Below are 21,081 nucleotides of genomic sequence, written 5' to 3'. Positions count from 1 at the left end.
GCCGGAAAACAGGACCGCAGAAACAACCAGACCAGAAAAGCCAAACTGGACAGAAGCAGGGAAATGTCACTGCAGCTCCTCAGCAAGAGTCAGGAGGGTTCTTTGGTATTGGTGGTCCTAAAAGTCAGTCTGATGCTGCAAAGCCTGCTGAGTCAGTGGGTGGGAAGATGTTTGGTTTTGGTTCCTCTATCTTCAGTTCTGCATCTACTTTGATTTCCTCAGCAGTCCAAGATGAGCCCAAAACAACACCACCAATTTCTCCTAAAATATCTGGTGCAAAAGACTCCAAATCTGCCACTACCAAAAATACAGATCAGGAAAAAAAAACAGAACAACTCCAGCAGACCAAGGGACCTCCACCAGAACATGGGAAAGTAGAAAAACCTCCATTAGACCCATCAAAGAAAGCCTCAGCCTCTCCTGTGATGTCCAAAGCAGGCCAGTCCACTTGCCCTCTTTGTAAACTGGAACTCAATGTGGGCTCTAAAGATCCTCCCAACTACAACACCTGTACAGGGTGCAGAAATACTGTCTGTAATCAATGTGGATTCAGTCCCATGCCAAATGTTAAAGAGGTAAGATTGAAATACTATTGTTTATTAGAGAAAAACTACATGAATGTGATAGTCAAATTTTTTCTTTTTTATTAAACATGTAATTAACATGATTTTAGAAGTAAACTACATTCCATTTCACCACAAAACTGATCTTAATTTTGCTGTTTGTTTTGATATAGGAGAAGGCGTGGTTATGTCTCAATTGCCAGATGCAGAGAGCACTAGGAGCATCTGAGCCTCCTGGAACTCCCATGATGAAACAACAGGCCTCACCAAACAAAGTCACAGCACCTGCCAAAGACGTAAATAAGGAAACTTGCCAACTAGATAAACCTCAAAAGAAAGACACTTCAACACCAGCTGGATCTCAAACAAAGCAGACATCCGCGCCAGGTTCCCCGCACAGGAAACCATTGACACAAGCAGAGCAACAAGCAAAGCCTGAAGTCATGAAAGCACCAGAAAGTCACCCAGCACTTGGCCCAAAAAGTCCACAGATGGGCAGTAGGGTAGATCCTAAGAAACCACCAGACCAGATGAGTCAAACGGAACGCAAGCAGAGCAGTGCCTCAGTAAAACAAGAGGAGTCAGGTTTCTTTGGACTTGGTGGTCCCAAATCTAAACCAGATGCTGCAAAACCTGCTGAATCAATAGGTGGGAAAATGTTTGGCTTTGGCTCCTCCATCTTTAGCTCTGCATCAACTTTAATAAAGACACCACCTGCTTCTCCCAAGAAGTCTGCAGCATCGAAACCACCTCTTTCTCAGAAACAAGAGCAGGAGAAAAAACTAGAGCAAGCGCAGCAACCCAAGACCTCCCCAATGCTACAAACCAAGGTAGAAAAAGCTCCATCAGGGCCTCCAAGGGATGCAGCAGCTTCCCCATCTGTACCCAAGGAAGGCCAATCTATTTGTCCACTCTGCAAAGTGAAACTTAACTTTGGCTCCAAGGAACCTCCTAACTACAACCACTGCACTGAATGCAAGAACACTGTCTGTAACCAATGTGGATTTAATCCAATGCCAAATGTTTCCGAGGTAATTTAAGCAAAGACACACAATTCTCTAAAAATAGAAAAATACAAATAACTATAAAGGATTCAAGTTATATATTAATGCCTAGAATTTAATAATAACGCACCATTTTTAAAGTACATATTTTATATTTGTTTCATAATCAAATCTGTCTTTTTTCCAGGTAAAGGAATGGTTATGTCTCAACTGTCAAATGCAGAGAGCTCTTGGTTCATCTGAACTTACAGCACCTCCTGTGAAACCTCAAAATACAGCCAACAAAACTTCTCCATCTTCTGCACATGAGAAAATTACACCCCCTAAAAAAGAGGAAACTCTTAAGAAGGATCTACTGAAATCTGATGCATCTCAAAAAATGGCAAATCCAGTGGCTGATACACTTCTCAAGAAGGGAGGTTCCACACCAGGCTCTCCCAAGAAAACACAGCCTATAGCAGTGACTAAGACTTCTAAAGAACCAGATGGTGACACACAAGGCAGCCCAACTCCTAGTAAGAAATTAACCCCGGATCAGGCGGGGGCCTCACAGTCCCAGAAACAAACTTCCCAGGCAGATGATCCAGGAATCAAACAGAGTAAAGTCACCGCAGATACTCAGAAGGAGTTAGGAAACCAAGTCATCACTGGTGGACTCAAAACAACACCTGAAAGTTCAAAAACAACGGAGTCAGTGACTGGAAAGATGTTTGGCTTTGGTTCTTCCATTTTTAGCTCAGCATCCACTCTGATATCATCTGCTGTTCAGGAAGAATCACGCGGTACACCACCAAGCCCTCGTAAGATGTCTGCACCAGCACATGTCTCCCGAAAGATGTCCACTGTGCCCATAACTTCTCCAATAAGTACACCAACAGTTTCTCCCAAAATGTCACCAGCAAAAGAGCCAAAACTACTTACTCAGAAGCAAGAACAGGAGAAGAAACCAGAGAAATCCAGCCAAGGCAAAGAGGATAAAGCTCCATTACAGCCACCAAAAGCAGCAACAGTTACCCAAGCATCTTCTAAAGCATCCAAGGCCAGCTGTCCATTGTGCAAGGTTGAGCTTAACATTGGTACCAAGGAACCCCCAAATTACAACTCCTGCACAGAGTGCAAGACAACGGTCTGTACTCAGTGTGGATTTAACCCGATGCCTATGGGAGAGGTAAGTAATGTAAAAAATACTATTTGGGACCCCAAATTGTATTTTATAGGAAATATGTCCGCCATATGTCCTAATCCACAAATGTTATATGTGCATGATTAGAAAAAAAAAATGTTTAAAGTTCTGTATTGTTGTATAAATACTAAGGTTGTTACTAATATTTGATATTCGACTGCTACACATAACAAATTGGTTTTTCCATTTTAGGTCAAAGAATGGCTATGTCTAAACTGCCAGATGAAAAGAGCAGTTGAAGCAGCCGAGCCACCAGGGCCTCCCTCAATGAAGTCCCAAACATCACCCAGTAAAGTTCCTTCACCTGCTCCAGTCCAGTTGAAGGACTCTTCCAAACCTGCTGCACCTCAAAAGAAGGACAGCTCAGAACCAGACGTACAACAGAGGAAGCAGTCTATAGCACCATTGCCACCTGGCAAACAAGACTCTGCCACTCCACCACTGAAGCAAGTCAGTCCAGCAACTGATCGTAAAGTACCTGAAGAAAGACAGAGGACAGGGTCAAAGGAGGCAGCAAAGCTGGATAGCCAAGTTCAACGAAAACAAAGTACTGCTTCAACAGGGTCACAGCAAGACTCAGGAGGCCTCTTTGGTTTTGGTGGTGGTAAAAGTCAACCAGATTCTGCAAAGCCTGCAGAGTCAGTTTCTGGGAAGATGTTTGGCTTTGGATCTTCTATCTTCAGTTCTGCATCCACTTTGATAACCTCAGCTGTTGACCAGCCCAAAACTACTCCACCAGTTTCTCCAAAGATATCTCCTGCCAAGGATATGAAGGCTACTGATACCCAGAAGCTTGGGCCGCAAAAGACAGCAGAGCAGCCCCAGCAGACCAAGACAACTCCTTTTGGACAGGGCAAGGTTGACAAAGTCCAATCAGAGTCCCCCAAGCCTACAGAATCTCCCCAGGTACTTGTCAAACCTGGCCAGTCCACCTGTCCACTCTGCAACTTGAAACTCAATACGGATTCAAAAGATCCACCAAACTACAGTACCTGCACTGAATGCAAGAACACTGTGTGTAACCAGTGTGGATTTACCCCAATACCTACAGGAGAGGTATGTTTAAGAAAACACAAACACTCTCTAACAGAAATAGTTATTTCTTTATACACTGTATGTACTTCTAGTATAATTGCAATCATAGCATTGCTTCAAATTTGTATAGATTTGTTACATTCTTATTATAAACTATCTGATCACAGAGCCATTTCTATTAGTATGTTCTTCTACATTTTCAGATTTTTGCTAATTCAATATATTACCAATTCAAAAGCAACAAATAACAAATTGGCTTTTGTATTTTAGGTCAAAGAGTGGCTATGTCTAAACTGCCAGATGAAAAGAGCAGTTGAAGCAGCTGAGCCACCAGGGCCTCCCTCAATGAAGTCCCAAACATCACCCAGTAAAGTTCCTTCACCTGCTCCCGTCCAGTTAAAGGACTCTTCCAAACCAGCTGCACCCCAAAAGAAGGACAGCTCAGAACCAGTCTTGCAACAGAGGAAGCAGTCTATAGCACCATTGCCACCTGGCAAACAAGACTCTGCCACTCCACCACTGAAGCAAGTCAGTCCAGCAACTGATCGTAAAGTACCTGAAGAAAGACAGAAGACAGGGTCAAAGGAGGCAGAAAAGCTGGATAGCCAAGTTCAACGAAAACAAAGTACTGCTTCAACAGGGTCACAGCAAGACTCAGGGGGCCTCTTTGGTTTTGGTGGTGGTAAAAGTCAACCAGATTCTACAAAGCCTGCGGAGTCAGTTTCTGGGAAGATGTTTGGCTTTGGATCTTCTATCTTCAGTTCTGCATCCACTTTGATAACCTCAGCAGTTGACCAGCCCAAAACTACTCCACCAGTTTCTCCAAAGCTGTCCCCAGCAAAAGAGATTAAATCCCCTGCTGACCAGAGGAAAGAACAACAGAAGAAGCCAGAACAACCCAAGCAGACACCTCAGTCAGTCCAGGCCAAAGTGGACAAGGCTCCAACAGCTGCTAAATTAGTCCCCCAAGGAGCTGTCAAACCTGGCCAGTCTGCTTGTCCACTCTGTAAGGCTGAGCTCAACATTGGTTCTAAAGATCCACCAAACTACAGTACCTGCACTGAATGCAAGAACACTGTGTGTAACCAGTGTGGATTTACCCCAATACCTACAGGAGAGGTAAGTGTAAGAAAACATAAATGCTCTCTAACAGAAATAGTTATTTCTTTTTACACTGTATGTACTTCTAGTATAATTGCAATCATAGCATTGCTTCAAATTTGTATAGATTTGTTACATTCTTATTATAAACTATCTGATCACAGAGCCATTTCTATTAGTATGTTCTTCTACATTTTCAGATTGTTGCTAATTCAATATATTCCCAATTCAAAAGCAACAAATAACAAATTGGCTTTTGTATTTTAGGTCAAAGAGTGGCTATGTCTAAACTGCCAGATGAAAAGAGCAGTTGAAGCAGCTGAGCCACCAGGGCCTCCCTCAATGAAGTCCCAAACATCACCCAGTAAAGTTCCTTCACCTGCTCCAGTCCAGTTGAAGGACTCTTCCAAACCAGCTGCACCTCTAAAGAAGGACAGCTCAGAACCAGACGTACAACAGAGGAAGCAGTCTATAGCACCATTGCCACCTGGCAAACAAGACTCTGCCACTCCACCACTGAAGCAAGTCAGTCCAGCAACTGATCGTAAAGTACCTGAAGAAAGACCGAAGACAGGGTCAAAGGAGGCAGCAAAGCTGGATAGCCAAGTTCAACGTAAACAAAGTACTGCTTCAACAGGGTCACATCAAGACTCAGGAGGCCTCTTTGGTTTTGGTGGTGGTAAAAGTCAACCAGATTCTGCAAAGCCTGCGGAGTCAGTTTCTGGGAAGATGTTTGGCTTTGGATCTTCTATCTTCAGTTCTGCATCCACTTTGATAACCTCAGCTGTTGACCAGCCCAAAACTACGCCACCAGTTTCTCCCAAGATATCCCAGGCAAAAGAGATTAAATCCCCTGCGGACCAGAGGAAAGAACAACAGAAGAAGCCAGAGCAACCCAAGCAGACACCTCAGTCAGTCCAGGCCAAAGTGGACAAGGCTCCAACAGCTGCTGAAGTAGTCCCCCAAGGAGCTGTTAAACCTGGCCAGTCTGCTTGTCCACTCTGTAAGGCTGAGCTCAACATTGGTTCTAAAGATCCACCAAACTACAGTACCTGCACTGGATGCAAGAACGCTGTCTGTAACCAGTGTGGATTTAATCCTAATCCAAAGGAAACATCGGTAAGATTTAAACATGCGACTGTATTGTTCAGATCACTTCGGTACAAATCTGCTATCAGATGAGCTTTGAAGAATATGTGTCTCAATGATTTTTCATTCTGGTCAATATATGCCTTTTGTCTTTTTTTCATGGCTGTTTTAAAATTTAACATTGAGGCCCCAAGTTAGTTATCTGTTACCACATTCACATAAAAGCTTCTGAAGCACAGCTGAAAAATCTGCATGTCATGAACACAAACAAAGAGGAACTATACACAAATAACCTTAAAATGTATTTACTTTTAGGTGAAGGAGTGGCTATGTCTCACCTGTCAGATGCAGCGGGCACTGGGAGAAACCCAGCCCCCAAGTGTAACTCCTGCAAAATCACAAATAACTGCAATACCCACAAAGAAAGACATTGCAGGCCCAACTGAGCCTGAAAAAACAGAGTCATCAGGAAGATACTCACCACAGAGGAAACCATCTGTAACTGCACAGCCAGATAAAGCTGAGACTGCTAAAGAGCCAGTGGGTCTAAAGCAAGTCAGCCCAATTCCTTCTCAGAAAAGCCCACAGGAAGCCAGAAAAACATCTGGTCCCATCAAAGCACCTGACCAGACAAAACTAACTGAACGTAAACAAAGTACTGCTTCAACAGGGTCCCAGCAAGACTCAGGGGGCCTCTTTGGTTTTGGTGGTGGTAAAAGTCAACCAGATTCTGCAAAGCCTGCAGAGTCAGTTTCTGGAAAGATGTTTGGCTTTGGATCTTCTATCTTCAGTTCTGCATCCACTTTGATAACCTCAGCTGTTGACCAGCCCAAAACTACGCCACCAGTTTCTCCCAAGATATCCCAGGCAAAAGAGATTAAATCCCCTGCGGACCAGAGGAAAGAACAACAGAAGAAGCCAGAGCAACCCAAGCAGACACCTCAGTCAGTCCAGGCCAAAGTGGACAAGGTTCCAACAGCTGCTAAAGTAGTCCCCCAAGGAGCTGTCAAACCTGGCCAGTCTGCTTGTCCACTCTGTAAGGCTGAGCTCAACATTGGTTCTAAAGATCCACCAAACTACAGTACCTGCACTGAATGCAAAAACACTGTGTGTAACCAGTGTGGATTCAACCCCATGCCAACACTGTCAGAAGTAAGTAAGATTAATTTAAAGATGTGTTTACTAATGAAGTCCTAATTAAGACTCAAACTATACATTACAAGTCTAAATGGTTGGAAGATTTTTTATTTATCTGAAACTAAATATTTAACCATTTTTTTCCTATACTACAATGCTGCCCTTTTAACTAATTTGACAAACAGATGCAATAACCTAATGGAGCTTGTGTTTTACTTACAGGTGAAGGAGTGGTTGTGTCTCACTTGTCAGATGCAAAGAGCTCTTAAAGCATCTGAATCATTAGAGCCTCCACTGATGAAACCCAAGGCATCACCCAACCAAGTGTCCTCACCTGCTTCTGTTCAAAAAGATGCAACTGCAAATCAAAAGAAAGACATTACTTCCGCTCAAACAACAGTATCTGACAAAAAACAGGACATTGCAACACCAGGTGCACAGCAAAAGAAAGAAGAAACCAAATCCCCATCTCAAAAAGATATTACTCAAACATCAACCACTGATGTACCACTTGCAAAAGATTCCCAAGATGCTGTTTCAGCACCAGCACAAGATGAAATATCTGGTTCAACACTGACTACTGAGGTTCCCACCTCTGATGCAGCTCCCAGTAAAGAGGCAACTGCCACTGTTTCAGACTTGAATAAGCCCCTGCTTGCTCAATCTCATCCTGTCATTACAGAATCTGAAACTGCTCTCCAGAAGGCAAAGGATATCACTGCACAAACTCCTCTGGCAGTTAAAGAAGTAACTGAGAAGAAAGAGGAGAAAGCTGTCATAGTGCAGAAATCAGCTGCTCCACCGGTAACACCCCATGATAAAGTACAAACACCTAGCAAGGAATCGAATGCTGTTGAAAAACCAATTGACAAATCTGCTCCTCCATCAACACAGCCAGCAAATCAAGAATCTGGAGGTTTCTTTGGCTTTGGAAGTCCTAAATCTCCAAGAGCTGCCTCAAAAACAACTGAAGCAGTGACTGGAAAGATGATGGGTTTTGGTTCATCCATCTTCAGCTCAGCATCCAACTTGATAACATCTGCAGTCCAGGAAGAGTCCCGCACAACACCTCCAAGCTCTCGCAAAATGTCTGCACCAGCTCAAGTTTCTGGAAAAATGCAAGCACCACAGAAGTCCAGCCCTCCAGTTTCTGTGAGGAGGACTTCAGTAAAGGAGGAAAAACCTTCTGCTACACAGGAACCAAGTCTAGAAAAGATGCCAGACCAACTTGAGCAGACTACGGCTCCTCCTCCAGAAAAGGCCAAAGTGGACAAAGATTCATCAGAAGCCCTCCAAGTTGCCGCTAAAGTAGGCCAGACTGCTTGTCCCCTCTGTAAGGCAGAACTTAACGTGGGCTCCAAAGACCCTCCAAATTACAACACATGCTCTGGATGCAAAGCCGCTGTCTGCAGCAAATGTGGATTTAGTCCTATGCCAACTGCAACTGAGGTAATTCAGTGACTAAGTACTTATTTTAAATAATTGTCTTCATTCAGGATCATTGACTGAATAAAAAATATGGTTTAATCTCTTTAACTATACATTGGTTATCAGAAGTCTCAAGTTTTTGTTTTATTTGGAACCTTGAAACAGAAAAGGTAGTAAAATTGATTGAATGCTAATTAATTTTCCATGTCTGTGTTTAATTTTAATACCTCAACAATAATGTATTTGGACGAAAATACTTATGAGCTGTTTTCAAAGTTTGGTCAATCAAAATCAAGGACAGTTACTCATGTTACGCTTTCGTTTTTCAGGACAAGGAATGGCTTTGCCTCAACTGCCAGATGCAAAGAGCCCTAGGAGCTTCTGAACCTCAAGGCCTCCCTATGATAAAACCTCAACCTTCACCAAGCAAAGAGGTTCCTGTCACCGCACAGAAGAAAGAGACACCACTGTCAACTTCTCAGGATGACACCCTCAAACTGGCTGCACCCCTAATTGAGCCAGCCCCAACCAAGGACATCAAATCCCCAGCCCTTGATGCAACAAAGAAAGAGGCTCTTTCAGCGGCTACGTTGCCAGACAAAACTGCTCAATCCACCGAAACAAAGACTGATGTTTCACCGCCTTCTCAAATGACTTCTAAAGAGACAGCTAAAGGACTACCTGGTGCGCCTCAACAGCAGCCTCCTAAAGGTGTGAGTGTTCCTGCAAAGTCTGTCCCCCAACCAGATCCAGAGGCAGGAAAGCCAGCACAGCAAAAGTCACCACAAGCTGTGACTTCAACTGCTAAGTCTACTCCTCCACCCAGTAAAGAAGTGGGAAAGCTACCCTCACAAGCATCCGCAAAAGCTGGTACCTCTCCAGCAAAATCTGCACCACCAACAACTCAGCCTGCAAAACAGGAATCAGGAGGTTTCTTTGGTTTTGGCGGTCCTAAAACAACACCTTCTGCAGCAAAGTCTGCTGCAGTGACTGGCAAGATGTTTGGCTTTGGGTCATCCTTCTTAAGCTCTGCATCCACTTTAATTACCTCAGCAGTCCAGGATGAACCTAAAACTACACCGCCAACTCCAAGGAAGATGTCCACTACAACCAGTGTCTCTCCTAAAGCGACACCGCCAGCCTCTCCTAAAAAGTTACCTGCAAAGGATATGAAGACACCTCAGGAGAGGAAAGCTCAGGAACCACAACAGGAAAAGACTTCTTCAACAGAACAAGCCAAAGTAAAGGAAGCTCCACCACAGCCTTCCAAGGCACCAATAGACAGCCAAGGTGCTCCAAAAGAAGGTCTATCTAACTGTCCACTGTGTAAGATTACGCTCAACAAGTTTTCCAAAGATCCTCCAAATTACAACACTTGCACAGAGTGCAAGACTGATGTCTGCAGCCAATGTGGATTTAATCCCGTGCCAAATGTGGCAGAGGTAAATCATGTAGCTTCTTTCAATACATACATCTGTAAAAACAAGAGACACAGATATGCTTGAAGTGTCTGAAAATTCTCTGCACATATTTAACTTCATGTGACATCAAATATTTCATTCTAAGTTTATAAATCAGAATAGTTTTGTTGCTTGCTTCTTAGTAATATTTTTTACATTTAATTTCCCTTTTTCAGGTAAAAGAATGGCTTTGTCTAAACTGCCAGATGCAAAGAGCCCTAGGAGCAACTGAGCCCACTGGTCGCCCTGTAGTAAAACCATTGCAAACCCCAGGCAAGGTTCTTACAACTGGCTCTGACAAGGCTGAAAAGACAGATGTACCAGCAGTAATCCAGAAGGAGAAGCCCCCAGAATCTACAGCAGTCACAAAAGAGGTACCACAGGCAACTACACAAAAGAAGGAAACCCCAAAAGCAGCAGCTCCTTTGCCAGCAAAGACAGACATACTAGGACAAGGTTCTTTGCAAAAGCCACAGGTCCTTTCAGGTACAGAGCAGGGACAGGGACAAGACATGGCTGTCCAGCAGCAGAAGCCTGTCGAAAAAGCCCCAAAGGTGCAGCCCCCTCAAACTACTGTGCCAGTGACCAAAGGAGGTCCTACAAAACAGGAGGTTGGAAAACCGCCACAGGAACCCTCAAGATCTGCTACCCCTCCTGCCAAATCTGCGCCACAACCTACTCAACCTGCAAAACAACAGGAATCAGGAGGCCTCTTTGGCTTTGGTGGTCCTAAAACCCAGCCTGCTGCTGCAAAGCCTGCTGAGTCGGTCAAAGGAAAGATGTTTGGTTTTGGTTCTTCTCTCTTCAGCTCTGCATCTACATTGATTACGTCCGCTGTCCAAGATGAACCTAAGTCTACACCACCTACCCCACGAAAGATGTCCATTGCAACCCAGGGCTCTCCTAAAACTACACCTCCAGCTTCTCCTAAGATGCCCCCTGCAAAAGAGACAAAACTGCCTGCTGCACAGGTATCTGGGCCACCTCAACAGGCCAAGCCCACTGAACAGGCCAAGGAAAAGAAGGCAGAGCCTCCAAAGCCAGAGCCTCCTAAACCCACTGAAGTCACTCAAGTTCCTCCTAAAGCAGTTCTGTCAACCTGTCCTCTTTGTAAAGTGGAACTCAACATTGGCTCCAAGGACCCTCCAAATTACAACACCTGCACTGAATGCAAGAACACTGTGTGCAGTCTTTGTGGATTTAACCCAACGCCTCATACATCAACAGTAAGTGATATACATTTTATTTTACTTAGATTTCCGTATGACACTTGGCCATCAAAAAGTTCTTCAGGGTTTTCAACTCAAATTGCCATTGTTTCATTCAATTGAGGCAACTCGGGTTGAGATGACAGGAATGTTTTCATTTGGGTTTGATGTTATTTGATATATTGGAATGTAATAAGGCCCACAGTGTTTGTAATTATATATGTAGAGCAGCTTGATGGACTTTAGAACAAACTATTTTAATACAAAAGTGTTTAGAAATATTGAGAATATAATGAAGAGCCATTGAACTGACAATTGGCAGCTGAAGGAACATTCTTATAAGGATGTTATGTGACAAATGGTATGATATGGTGGCCATGGATTTTGTTTTGCACAATGATAATGAATAATAACAACACACATTTTTTCATAGTCAAGCAAATTGCGGAGATTCACTTTGAGTATTTCCTTCTTATTATTTTTTCTTGGATTTTCTTTTGCCATGTGTTGGGAAACATGGAGATTGGCTGCCTTTTATTCCCAAAGAAAAACAGCTCACAACAGAGTGACTTTAAGTTCAATATTGATTTAGTTTTGTTATTGTAGACCATGAAGTACAAGCTCTAGGGAACGTTGAGGGTGCCATAGCAGAGAAAACATGACAGCTTGCATGACTGTAACTTTGAAGACTGTTTGCTGTTAGTTACTATGATCTAAGACAATCATCAACCTACTTTTTGATTTCTAAAATAAAGTATAAAACATTGAAATACAGACTTGTGGTTGCTGCTATTCCTCAACCAGAGTGGTCCGAGATGTTACATAACCACTTATGAGAAGAGTGCATCAGCAGACGGGCAGAAAATGTATTAGAGTGATTGAGGGTTGTGCAACAGCATTAGTGTGATGGGATCTGCTGCCATAGCAAACCAGGGAATCTCCACCCCCGTGGGAGATCTGAGATGTCAAAGCCCCGTGATATGCCAATAAGCAGAGGTGAAAAGGATTTGGTCCAACACAACACAGTGCAGTACATTAGAGCAGCAGACATTTCCTTTCAGGCCATCTGTTCTGTCCCAGAACCGTGACTCCAACAATTTTCCCTCATTTTATGTGGGTGGCTGTGGCACGTGTGTATACCTGCCTTGTGACGTACACACACACACACATGTTGAATGTGAGGCTGTGTAGTCTAGCCTTTACAAATTCTGTGTATTAGGTGCAGAGATAATAGGCTTTTCACATTTCTGGTAAACATTAATTACTATCAATGTCTCAAATAAACTAGCAGTTTTTTCCAGAAAAATTAAGAGTTATTTGATGTCTGTATTTAAGGGGTTTTGTCTCGCTTTCATAGTTATTCTGACGGCTAGTTTAAAGGCCTTTTAAATAATGGCACACTGTGTGGAATTGAGTAATGTGCTATGCGGGACCTGTTAGTAAATTTTAAAGTTTAAACTTTCATGTCATGAAATCTTATAACACAGGGGAAGAGATTTTTACATTTAAATCTAAATTCTAAATGATGATTTAAATCTGATTTATTAAAATATTGTGACTTTTGGTTATCATTTTGACTACTTCCAAGTATCTCTTACTGACAGTTAAAAATATGAACAGTGTTCTTGAATATTGTTGACTCTCAGTAAACAAAAGCAATCACTGTAGTGATTGAGTAAATGTCAACTTTATCTTTTCCCTTTTCTTCTGCCTCCACTTTGGTGTCCCAGAGACAGATGATCACGTGCTGAGTCCAAATGGCGCGTTGTTATGGAGAAATAACACTGAAAGAGATTTGCCTGTTATGTAATTGACACTTATCACGTTTTACACGGACACCAGAGAGGAGGATGAGCCCTAGGGCAGACTTTGGATTGGAGGAAGGGACAAACATGGATGATTGCTGCTGAATGTACATCACAGATTCACGCCTGTTAATAGAAGAGGAAACAGAAATAGCTTTGCCTAAACACACATGGAAAGGATGAGCTGTCATACATATTGCTGCCCTGCTTTATCCTCAAGGCCTAGCCTTTGACTGCAAGTTCTCTACTATGATTGTGCGTGCTGCGTTCGTGTGTGTGTGTGTGTGTGTGTGTGTGTGTGTGTGTGTGTGTGTGTGTTTTGAGAAGGGCATAAATACTGAAAATGACTTGTGTGGTTCAAAGGAGAAGGGCCACTTTAGGAAAAGTGAGTGCTAGCAGCAAGTCTATCCATTTTTCCTTTTGCCTGTTCTCTTTGAGCTGATGCCATCAAAAGCCTGTGAGTGACTCTTGTCTGATAAGTAGGACACACGTGTGTCATGCTTTGCCAGTTTGAGCCTTTGTGTGTGACAAACTGGCCGGTATGAATAATATTTCCTCAGTATTTTTAGATTATTACCTTGTGGCCCATATAACGGCAGCGTTCCTGTTCGGTTATTTTATGTACGATACACAGTTTGTATGTATATCTTACATCAAGGCGAATGTCTATGGCAGTTAAAGGTTGAAGAAAACAATAAGCAACTAGCAAAGTTTTCATGTAAGACTAGTTCATGGCAAGATGTATTATCTAAGCAGACAGTACCTTTAAATGCACAGTACAGCACGTGTGATTCATTCATTCACTGCCATGAACATTTTTGTGTTGTATACATCGCAATGTGATTAAGGTCCAAAGTTAATGCTCCTTTTATAAATCTTGGGATATTTTGTCCCTTCCTGCACACTGTAGTTAAGCCACTGCAGAGTCTTCTTGCTTACTGCTGCTGCCGTGATAGAAAATAAGGACACTACTGCACTATTGGATGGCTCATTTCACTTTAAAAAAAACCCCTCCCAGACAGCTCAGCTGACAAGCCAAAACACATAAGCACTTTGTGGCGAAAGGAATTAGAATACCACTAAAGTACTTTGAGATTGAGGGTACAGGTGCAGCTAATCTGACTGGTGTAGCTCCTGCTTTCACATCAAACACACAAGTACATATGCATGAACATATACGTACATATATCATACACATTCCTTATTTTAGGACACTGTAAGAATTGCTTGTCAACATTGTCAATATGGACTTAAAAACAGTTTTGAAATGCAAAACATAAGGATGCAATTGTGATTGATCCTGATTTACTACTGAGATTCAGCAATTAATTGTGATTACAAAAAGATGAAGTGTACCAACCCTTATACACAAGATAAGTGCAAGATGTGGTCTGCAGTAAGCCACACAACCACATGCTGTTTTCCTCACAGAAAAAGAGGAGGCCCCCCTTGGTGCACCTAGTGACAGTGTAAAAAATAGTCACTCCTAAGAGAGACCCAGCACTGCCTACCTGCTGCATCCCTACTATTTCCAACTGCCTCTTTAGAAGGTTCAACGTGACCAATATTTCTTAAAGTGAACAGGCCCATGTTTTAGACATATACACAAGGCACATGTGAGTGCCTAACAGTTTGTGTTGATCTAGGCACCCTCTGTGGACAAAGCTATTTGCTGATCTTGTCCTGTACACTAGATGTATAGTCATGTTGTTGTGAAAGCTGTAATTTCCTAGTCTGACACTTAACTGGTGTTAGTTGTTATACAGGCATTGAAAACAACTGTATGGATATAATCAGTCTCATTCCTTATGGTCTTGTTTGCTTTTGGAGCTCAAAAAGAGGCCTCAAATTTAATTTTATTAAGATAAGATAAGATAAGACAAGCCTTTATTCGTCCCACAACGGGGAAATTTAAGTGTTACAGCAGCAAGGTAGACAGTGCAAAACAGTATAAAGCAAACAAGAGCATATACAATAGCAATTATTAAAAAGTTATCAGCAATTAAAATTAAAGAAGTAAAAATAAGCATATCTTACAACATATATACACAACGTATATACACAACTAAATAAGTAAATTTACAAATATTTCCAAAACCAATGACGTGGTGAAAAATGTGCACAGACTTGTAGCCTAGGTATAAACAATGTACAAAAAAGAACTGGGAAGATGGGTAGAAAGATGTATTGCACATGTAAGAAGAGAAGGATGAACTGAGATTAAGTAATTATTGTAAGTAATTATGTTTCATAATCAGCTGAAAACTCCTCACAGGAGCTTTAAATTAGACTGTAATAACTGTAGACAACACATTTTTTTTATTTATTCATTCAACTACAATTGCTTTTGTCATGGTGCCTGTAACTGTACTACTCAATTTGCCTTTCAACGTACACTATTTGGGGAATATTGAGTTTCAGAAGCTAATGATTTATCTGATGGTGAGAAAAGGATCAATTCTCCTGTTTAAATACATTATGTTGTTTTCTAATCAATACAGATGAATAGGAACTCACTTGAAAGGTTCTCTGCCTTATTAAAAGACATTCTCATGTTTTAGCTGACAACTTATGTTTCAGCTGTCTTCAAGTAGTTCACTTCAGTCTTCCTTTCATCGTTCCATGAAGGGAAGTTTGATGATGTGCCATTTGACAGATAGGAAAAAGCAGTTAGATTGTTTCTGTTTTCTGTAGAATGAAGCACTCTGCTTATTACAGATTAGTAGGTCAACATTCTCTATTATCAGGGGGTTTGATTCATAAGGAGTTCTGCTCTGTGGGGGCTGCTGAAAGCCAAGTATATTAGCCAGCTACAGCTTGTGCCAAAGGCATCTGCCAGAAAATCAATACGAAACTTGCCTGCTCCAATATCAATAGCAGGGACGCACTGAGGAGATGCTGGGAAAAGTGGTGTAGTCTACAACCCAAAGGCCAGACTTGAGCTATCTTAAAATGTAAATTTCAGCACCACGTTGATACCCTGAGACCTGCATCTTATATGAAAGTGTAGGTTTTTGCAAGTAATACAAAAATGCATTGCTTTGATTGATTACTTTGGAAATGCAAGAGTGACAGACATTCCCTGGTACGAGCAGTTTGATAGATGAGTGTGCACTTTTTGTTCAATTGATTTACAATGTCTTTGTAAAACTGCACAACTGTTTTACCATACTCTGATGCACGCCAGTGTGTCAAGAGCATAAATTCCCCCCCTGCTGTCATAGTGAAGGTCTGGTAATCCAGCTCCAAGGCTAATCATTGGGAGCAGCCTCTCCGACGGATCTTTGCTTGGGGCTCCTGCTCTTTGCTCATAAAACAGATTTAATTAGACAAAAGGATGATGGCCACTTTCCAGACCCAGTGGGTCTGATGCATGGCTCTGAGACTGTGTGGCCTCGAGGCAATGTTGGCGCTGAAAGGGAATGTGATGGGATTAGTGCTTTTTTGTTGACTTAGATCTTTCATTTCCAGTCTGGTTTGGAATTAGCTGGTTAAATGAGTTACAAATACAAGGTTGGGTCTGTTTGCCATTAATTTAGCACATACATTTGTTTAAATGTGGTCTCTTTCCTCCTTCTTTTCTTTTCTTTTTTCACAAGGGTTAAAATGAGCAGTTATCATGCTGAGGATGATGATCAGACCTCTGTGATACCAGTGCCTTGAACAGTGTGAGGCCAGGGCCTTTTAAGATAGCAGAACAGAGAGAATACAGTAGACCAGGAGGAACACATAGACATGCGTGGCCATGGCTCAGCCATCTGTGAACACTGCTGTGTGATCCTTTTCTATCAATCTCTGCTGATTGCTTCTTTCAACTTTGTCCACTCAGAAGGAGATAGAAGCAGAATAGTAAAGGCTACAGTGCCTGATTCTAATGAGTTATGCAAATGTGTTTTTTAAAAATCATACAACTTCTGAACACCCAGTGTATTCATTTTAAAATCTGATGATCTATATCAGGACATACATTAACGGGTAGGCTATCCTGCAATGAAGCAAATAGCTGGAGTAGCTTTGATGGTGAAAATCAGATAATTAACAGTCTAAACATCAGTCTATATTGTCAGTTAAAATAATCTGATCTGACATCACAGACCACCGTTATCTTAAATGGATTAATGAGATATTAATTATGTGCTTTTCAAATCTTCATATCATCTTGGATCATCTTAATGCCAGCTCAGGTTTCCATTAACACAGAATGGAATTTAAATCATCCTTTCTCCTGAAATGGCAGCAATGACATATTGCTCAGTCAATTTCTATAGCTATAGGGAACTTGAATTTAGGCTTTCTCTGATTAGGCCTTCTGCTGCATCTTCAAGGTGATCAACAGTAGAATTGGAGTTTGTCGTTTAAGCGCGTGAATGGACTCTGGATTGACATATTTCTGCTGATTAACATATGAACAAGACAGGACAGGAGGACAATCCTTGTAAACTGTGAATACATCCAGAAGTGTTACGGAGGAGGTGAAGTAGAGGTCTGTGAAAATGATGTTGCTGACTGATATTAAAGGCAGAATACCAGGACTTACAGGTTTGTTAATCACCAAAAGGATAAGCCTGAATAACATTAAGCTGTGAGGAGTTTTTAGCTGGTTATGAAGCAGACTGAAATTAATACTGATTTGTCTTTTTGACCTACAAAGGCAAATGAGATCATCAGCAACAAGACTGATCATTTCTATATTATTATCAATGTCCAAAACTGCTGCTGCAGGGTAGGTTCAGACAAAGTGATGCACTGCATGCTGCCAAACAGCTTTTTAAAAAACATTTGTCACAGCACAACATTGACTGTTAAAAGAAAGCAGCAAAATATTTATTATTATCTTCAGAAGACATACCTCATATATACCATCATGTATATGGGACAAAATTGGCAAAGAGATACAAGGTGCAGCCTTGTCCACAGGTGTGACCGAAATCAACACAAACCACAAATTCCTCATGGGAGCTTTAAGAGCCACTAACCTGAGAGCTGTTGTGTATTCTGAATGAGCTACATCAAATGCAGATCAGCAACTTAACCTTTACAACAAATTCAATTACACCTTGGCTGTAATCTGGAGAACTATCGCTTTTTCTTAGTCCACCTTAAAAGGTTGTCATAAGTGATGCTGAGCTTGCATACGATGAAACTGAGGGCTTAATATCTGATTGTCTACATCAGTGTTTTTCAACCTTTTTGGTGCCAAGGCACATTTCTTACATTAATAAAAATCACACTACCAACCAAAAGTGTTCCAAAATGACACATTTATTCTCTCAATTTATGATTAATTATCTGAGAGAGGGACTTTGGCTACTTATTTAACTGCGTCAGGGCGAAGCATCTAATTTACAATGGCTTTTGCAGGTAGTATTAATGTCTCTGCCACAGTGTGTGACTTTTTTTGATTTGGCTACGAGTTCAGCTACTAAGTAGCTAGCTTTGAGAGCTCACCTTTGTAGTTTTTCTCATAAAAGTTACCTTTTCCACCACTCATATTACGCTCTTCATCCAGGTTAGAATTATCCAGGGCCCAGTTTGGAGTTTTCATTTTTGAATATTTATCTATCACTGTTGTACACCTACGTCTTGTCACATACACCTCTCGAGCTCATCATTAATTCTATTATCTTAAATTAACAAGGTCATTATTGCGCTTTATTGCCACCCAGTGGGTGGGTAGCGCAGGTCAGTATGATGAGTATTAAATTACTCTGCCAGTCACTACATTGCAGGCACAGACCCACTATATGCCAAATTATTTGCAGTATATGAATTTTTTTTTTACTATTGAAGTGAAATTAGATAATGTCCCACGGCACACCTGACAATTTGTCACGGCACACTAGTGTGCCAAGGCACAGTGGTTGAAAATCACTGGTCTAAATGGTTATCAGCATCAGTCGCTACGCTGATAAGGCTTTGTTCGTCACTGTTCAGAACCAATAGGATTAACATATTTCCTATTTAACGACAGCGGACTGAACAAAAGCATTCCAGTATCAATAACACTTCGGTTAGCCATGACAAGAAGAATTATATGGATATCTGAAGATGACAGCATTTTAAAGTAATGCATTTAAGCAACCTTTATTTGCAGTGTTGTTGCTGCCAGCATTCTTAGGGAAGGAGTGTTTGTATTTTCAGCCATGCAGTAGATGTTTGCTAATGCGCTATTATGCACCAACACCTCATCTCTTCAAAGAAATATTACATTTTGACATTTTAAATGATAATAACCCTTAGTTGTACAAAAACTGGCAAGTTACTTCCCATCTAAAACAGTTTTGACCAAATACATTTTAATGTTCCCTCTAGCCTTGTCTAGCTGGTTTAGTGTATGTTAACAACAGGGCTTTGCAGTGTAATTTTTATGGCGTTTTCTGAGGGAAGGAAGATTAAATGTGCGACACAGGTACATTTTAAAAGTAGGCCAAATCCTGGGAATGACGGAGGGTAGATTACATCATACACTAAATTTGACTCAGCATATGAGCCTTTGAACATTTCTTTTTCATTGCATCATATCCTGAACAAGAGCTAATCTAAAATACTCAGTATGTGTTTGAGATAGATCCAGACACTTTTTTTTTTAATAAAGCACTTGGACATAAGTGTGGACTTGTTGTCACAGTTGTTCTATAATAATGATGTAATATATGTGTTGGTGTTTGAAACTTATTTCTTGGATAAAGATAGCAGAATGTAAATACTTTTTCACAAACAGCAATATGTATGCAATGTAATCTCCTCCTCTGTCCTGTGTATCAGAACTGCTCTCCCTGGCTCTGCAGAGGCAGGCGCATTGCTGTGATTTTCTCTGCTAGGCTGCTACAGACACAGTTTTATCTATTGACAGCTTAAACCCTCCTCTCCTCTTTAACTGTTAACTAATGGAGCTTAGATGTGATAAGAAATGTGTCTTCGAGGATTCATTGTATGATAGCATTGCTTTTGATATGTGACTTGCTCTATTGCAAGGTAAGATTTTTTATTGCTGTCTTACTTGTGTCGCAAGTAATAGCAACGGGCATTTAGAATCAGGGAGAGCATGCTAATTTCAAAATAATAATTTTTGGGGGGTTTCTTTCTCTCTGGAAATGTTTGGATTCTTTTAAATGTCTGGGAGAAATAGAGCAGGTTTTTTTTTTTATTACTTTGAGTGCTATGATATCACTCAGCATTAGATACGTAGTGTTTTGTTTCATGAACCTGTCTACAACAATTAAAATATGATGCAGGTACTCCAGATTATAAAAGTTATGAGTTTCCATTGCAACACACTGCCATACCTCAATGCCTCTGCACATACTTTATGACATTATACAGTAAGGTTAGTTGCATTTCTAAACTCATATTTCACCTTTAAATTATTTCAAATCTACTGTCCATACAGGTTTTTCTGTTGTCTTGGGGTAAAATTCTGGAGTCAAGTTTCACAAAGTCAGAGCAGTCTCAATGAAGTAAACAAAATTTGCTATAATAAATTATCCTCCATAAAAGAGGGCAACTGGAGTTACAGTACTTTAAGATGACAATGACTTCCAGTGGAAAACAAGTTCCTGGCTAGGCTTCTTTTTAGTGTTTATTATAACCAGAGCCCTGATATAGTGTAAAGGAACATAAACAAATGTTAACCCAGCCCTAAACCAATGTTATGTTTCCATAAGGTAAACATACAATCAGATGACAAGAGGAAAGACCCTGTTTTGGTTTTATCATGCATTTCAATTAAGAAATGTAATATCAAATTGTATTACAATTACAAAACAGAGAATGTCACTTAACTTTTAACTTGATAGCTTACGTGGAAATTTCTGTAATGAGCAAATGCTAACTAAGTCAGAGTTTACCTCAAGGATATGACCTTTTATGGAAACTGAACTTTACTGTTAGATTTGGCAAAAATCTAGTAGTAATAATAACAAAAAAGCTGTTGGAACTAATTCACCCTTTAGGAAGGACTGGGCATCTTAAGCAAAAATACTATATAATAATCAGTGGGACCTATTCAACTATAATTCAAATAGGGAGCCCCTTCCCCCTTTATTTATGTATTGAAGAAGATCCTCAC

General features: G+C 41.1%; 1 protein-coding gene across 1 annotated transcript in view; it reads left to right on the top strand.

Annotated features, from left to right (window-relative positions):
- The first annotated feature begins 766 nt into the window (after positions 1–766).
- Positions 767–21,081, top strand: part of pclob (piccolo presynaptic cytomatrix protein b) — a 58,717-nt gene continuing 38,402 nt past the window's right edge. The window contains exons 1-9 of the mRNA XM_034685066.1: positions 767–1,594; positions 1,755–2,735; positions 2,943–3,806; positions 4,056–4,904; positions 5,154–5,499; positions 5,671–5,889; positions 6,793–7,127; positions 8,870–9,982; positions 10,177–11,226. Of these exons, the coding sequence (XP_034540957.1) occupies positions 767–1,594; positions 1,755–2,735; positions 2,943–3,806; positions 4,056–4,904; positions 5,154–5,499; positions 5,671–5,889; positions 6,793–7,127; positions 8,870–9,982; positions 10,177–11,226 (6,585 nt within the window). The remainder of the gene's footprint in view (positions 1,595–1,754; positions 2,736–2,942; positions 3,807–4,055; positions 4,905–5,153; positions 5,500–5,670; positions 5,890–6,792; positions 7,128–8,869; positions 9,983–10,176; positions 11,227–21,081) is intronic.

This window comes from Notolabrus celidotus, chromosome 6 (assembly GCF_009762535.1).
Source record: "Notolabrus celidotus isolate fNotCel1 chromosome 6, fNotCel1.pri, whole genome shotgun sequence".
Classification (NCBI taxonomy): Eukaryota; Metazoa; Chordata; class Actinopteri; order Labriformes; family Labridae; genus Notolabrus; species Notolabrus celidotus.
The sequence above is the reverse complement of the archived record's forward strand: the minus strand, read 5'-3'. Positions and strand labels throughout refer to the sequence as shown.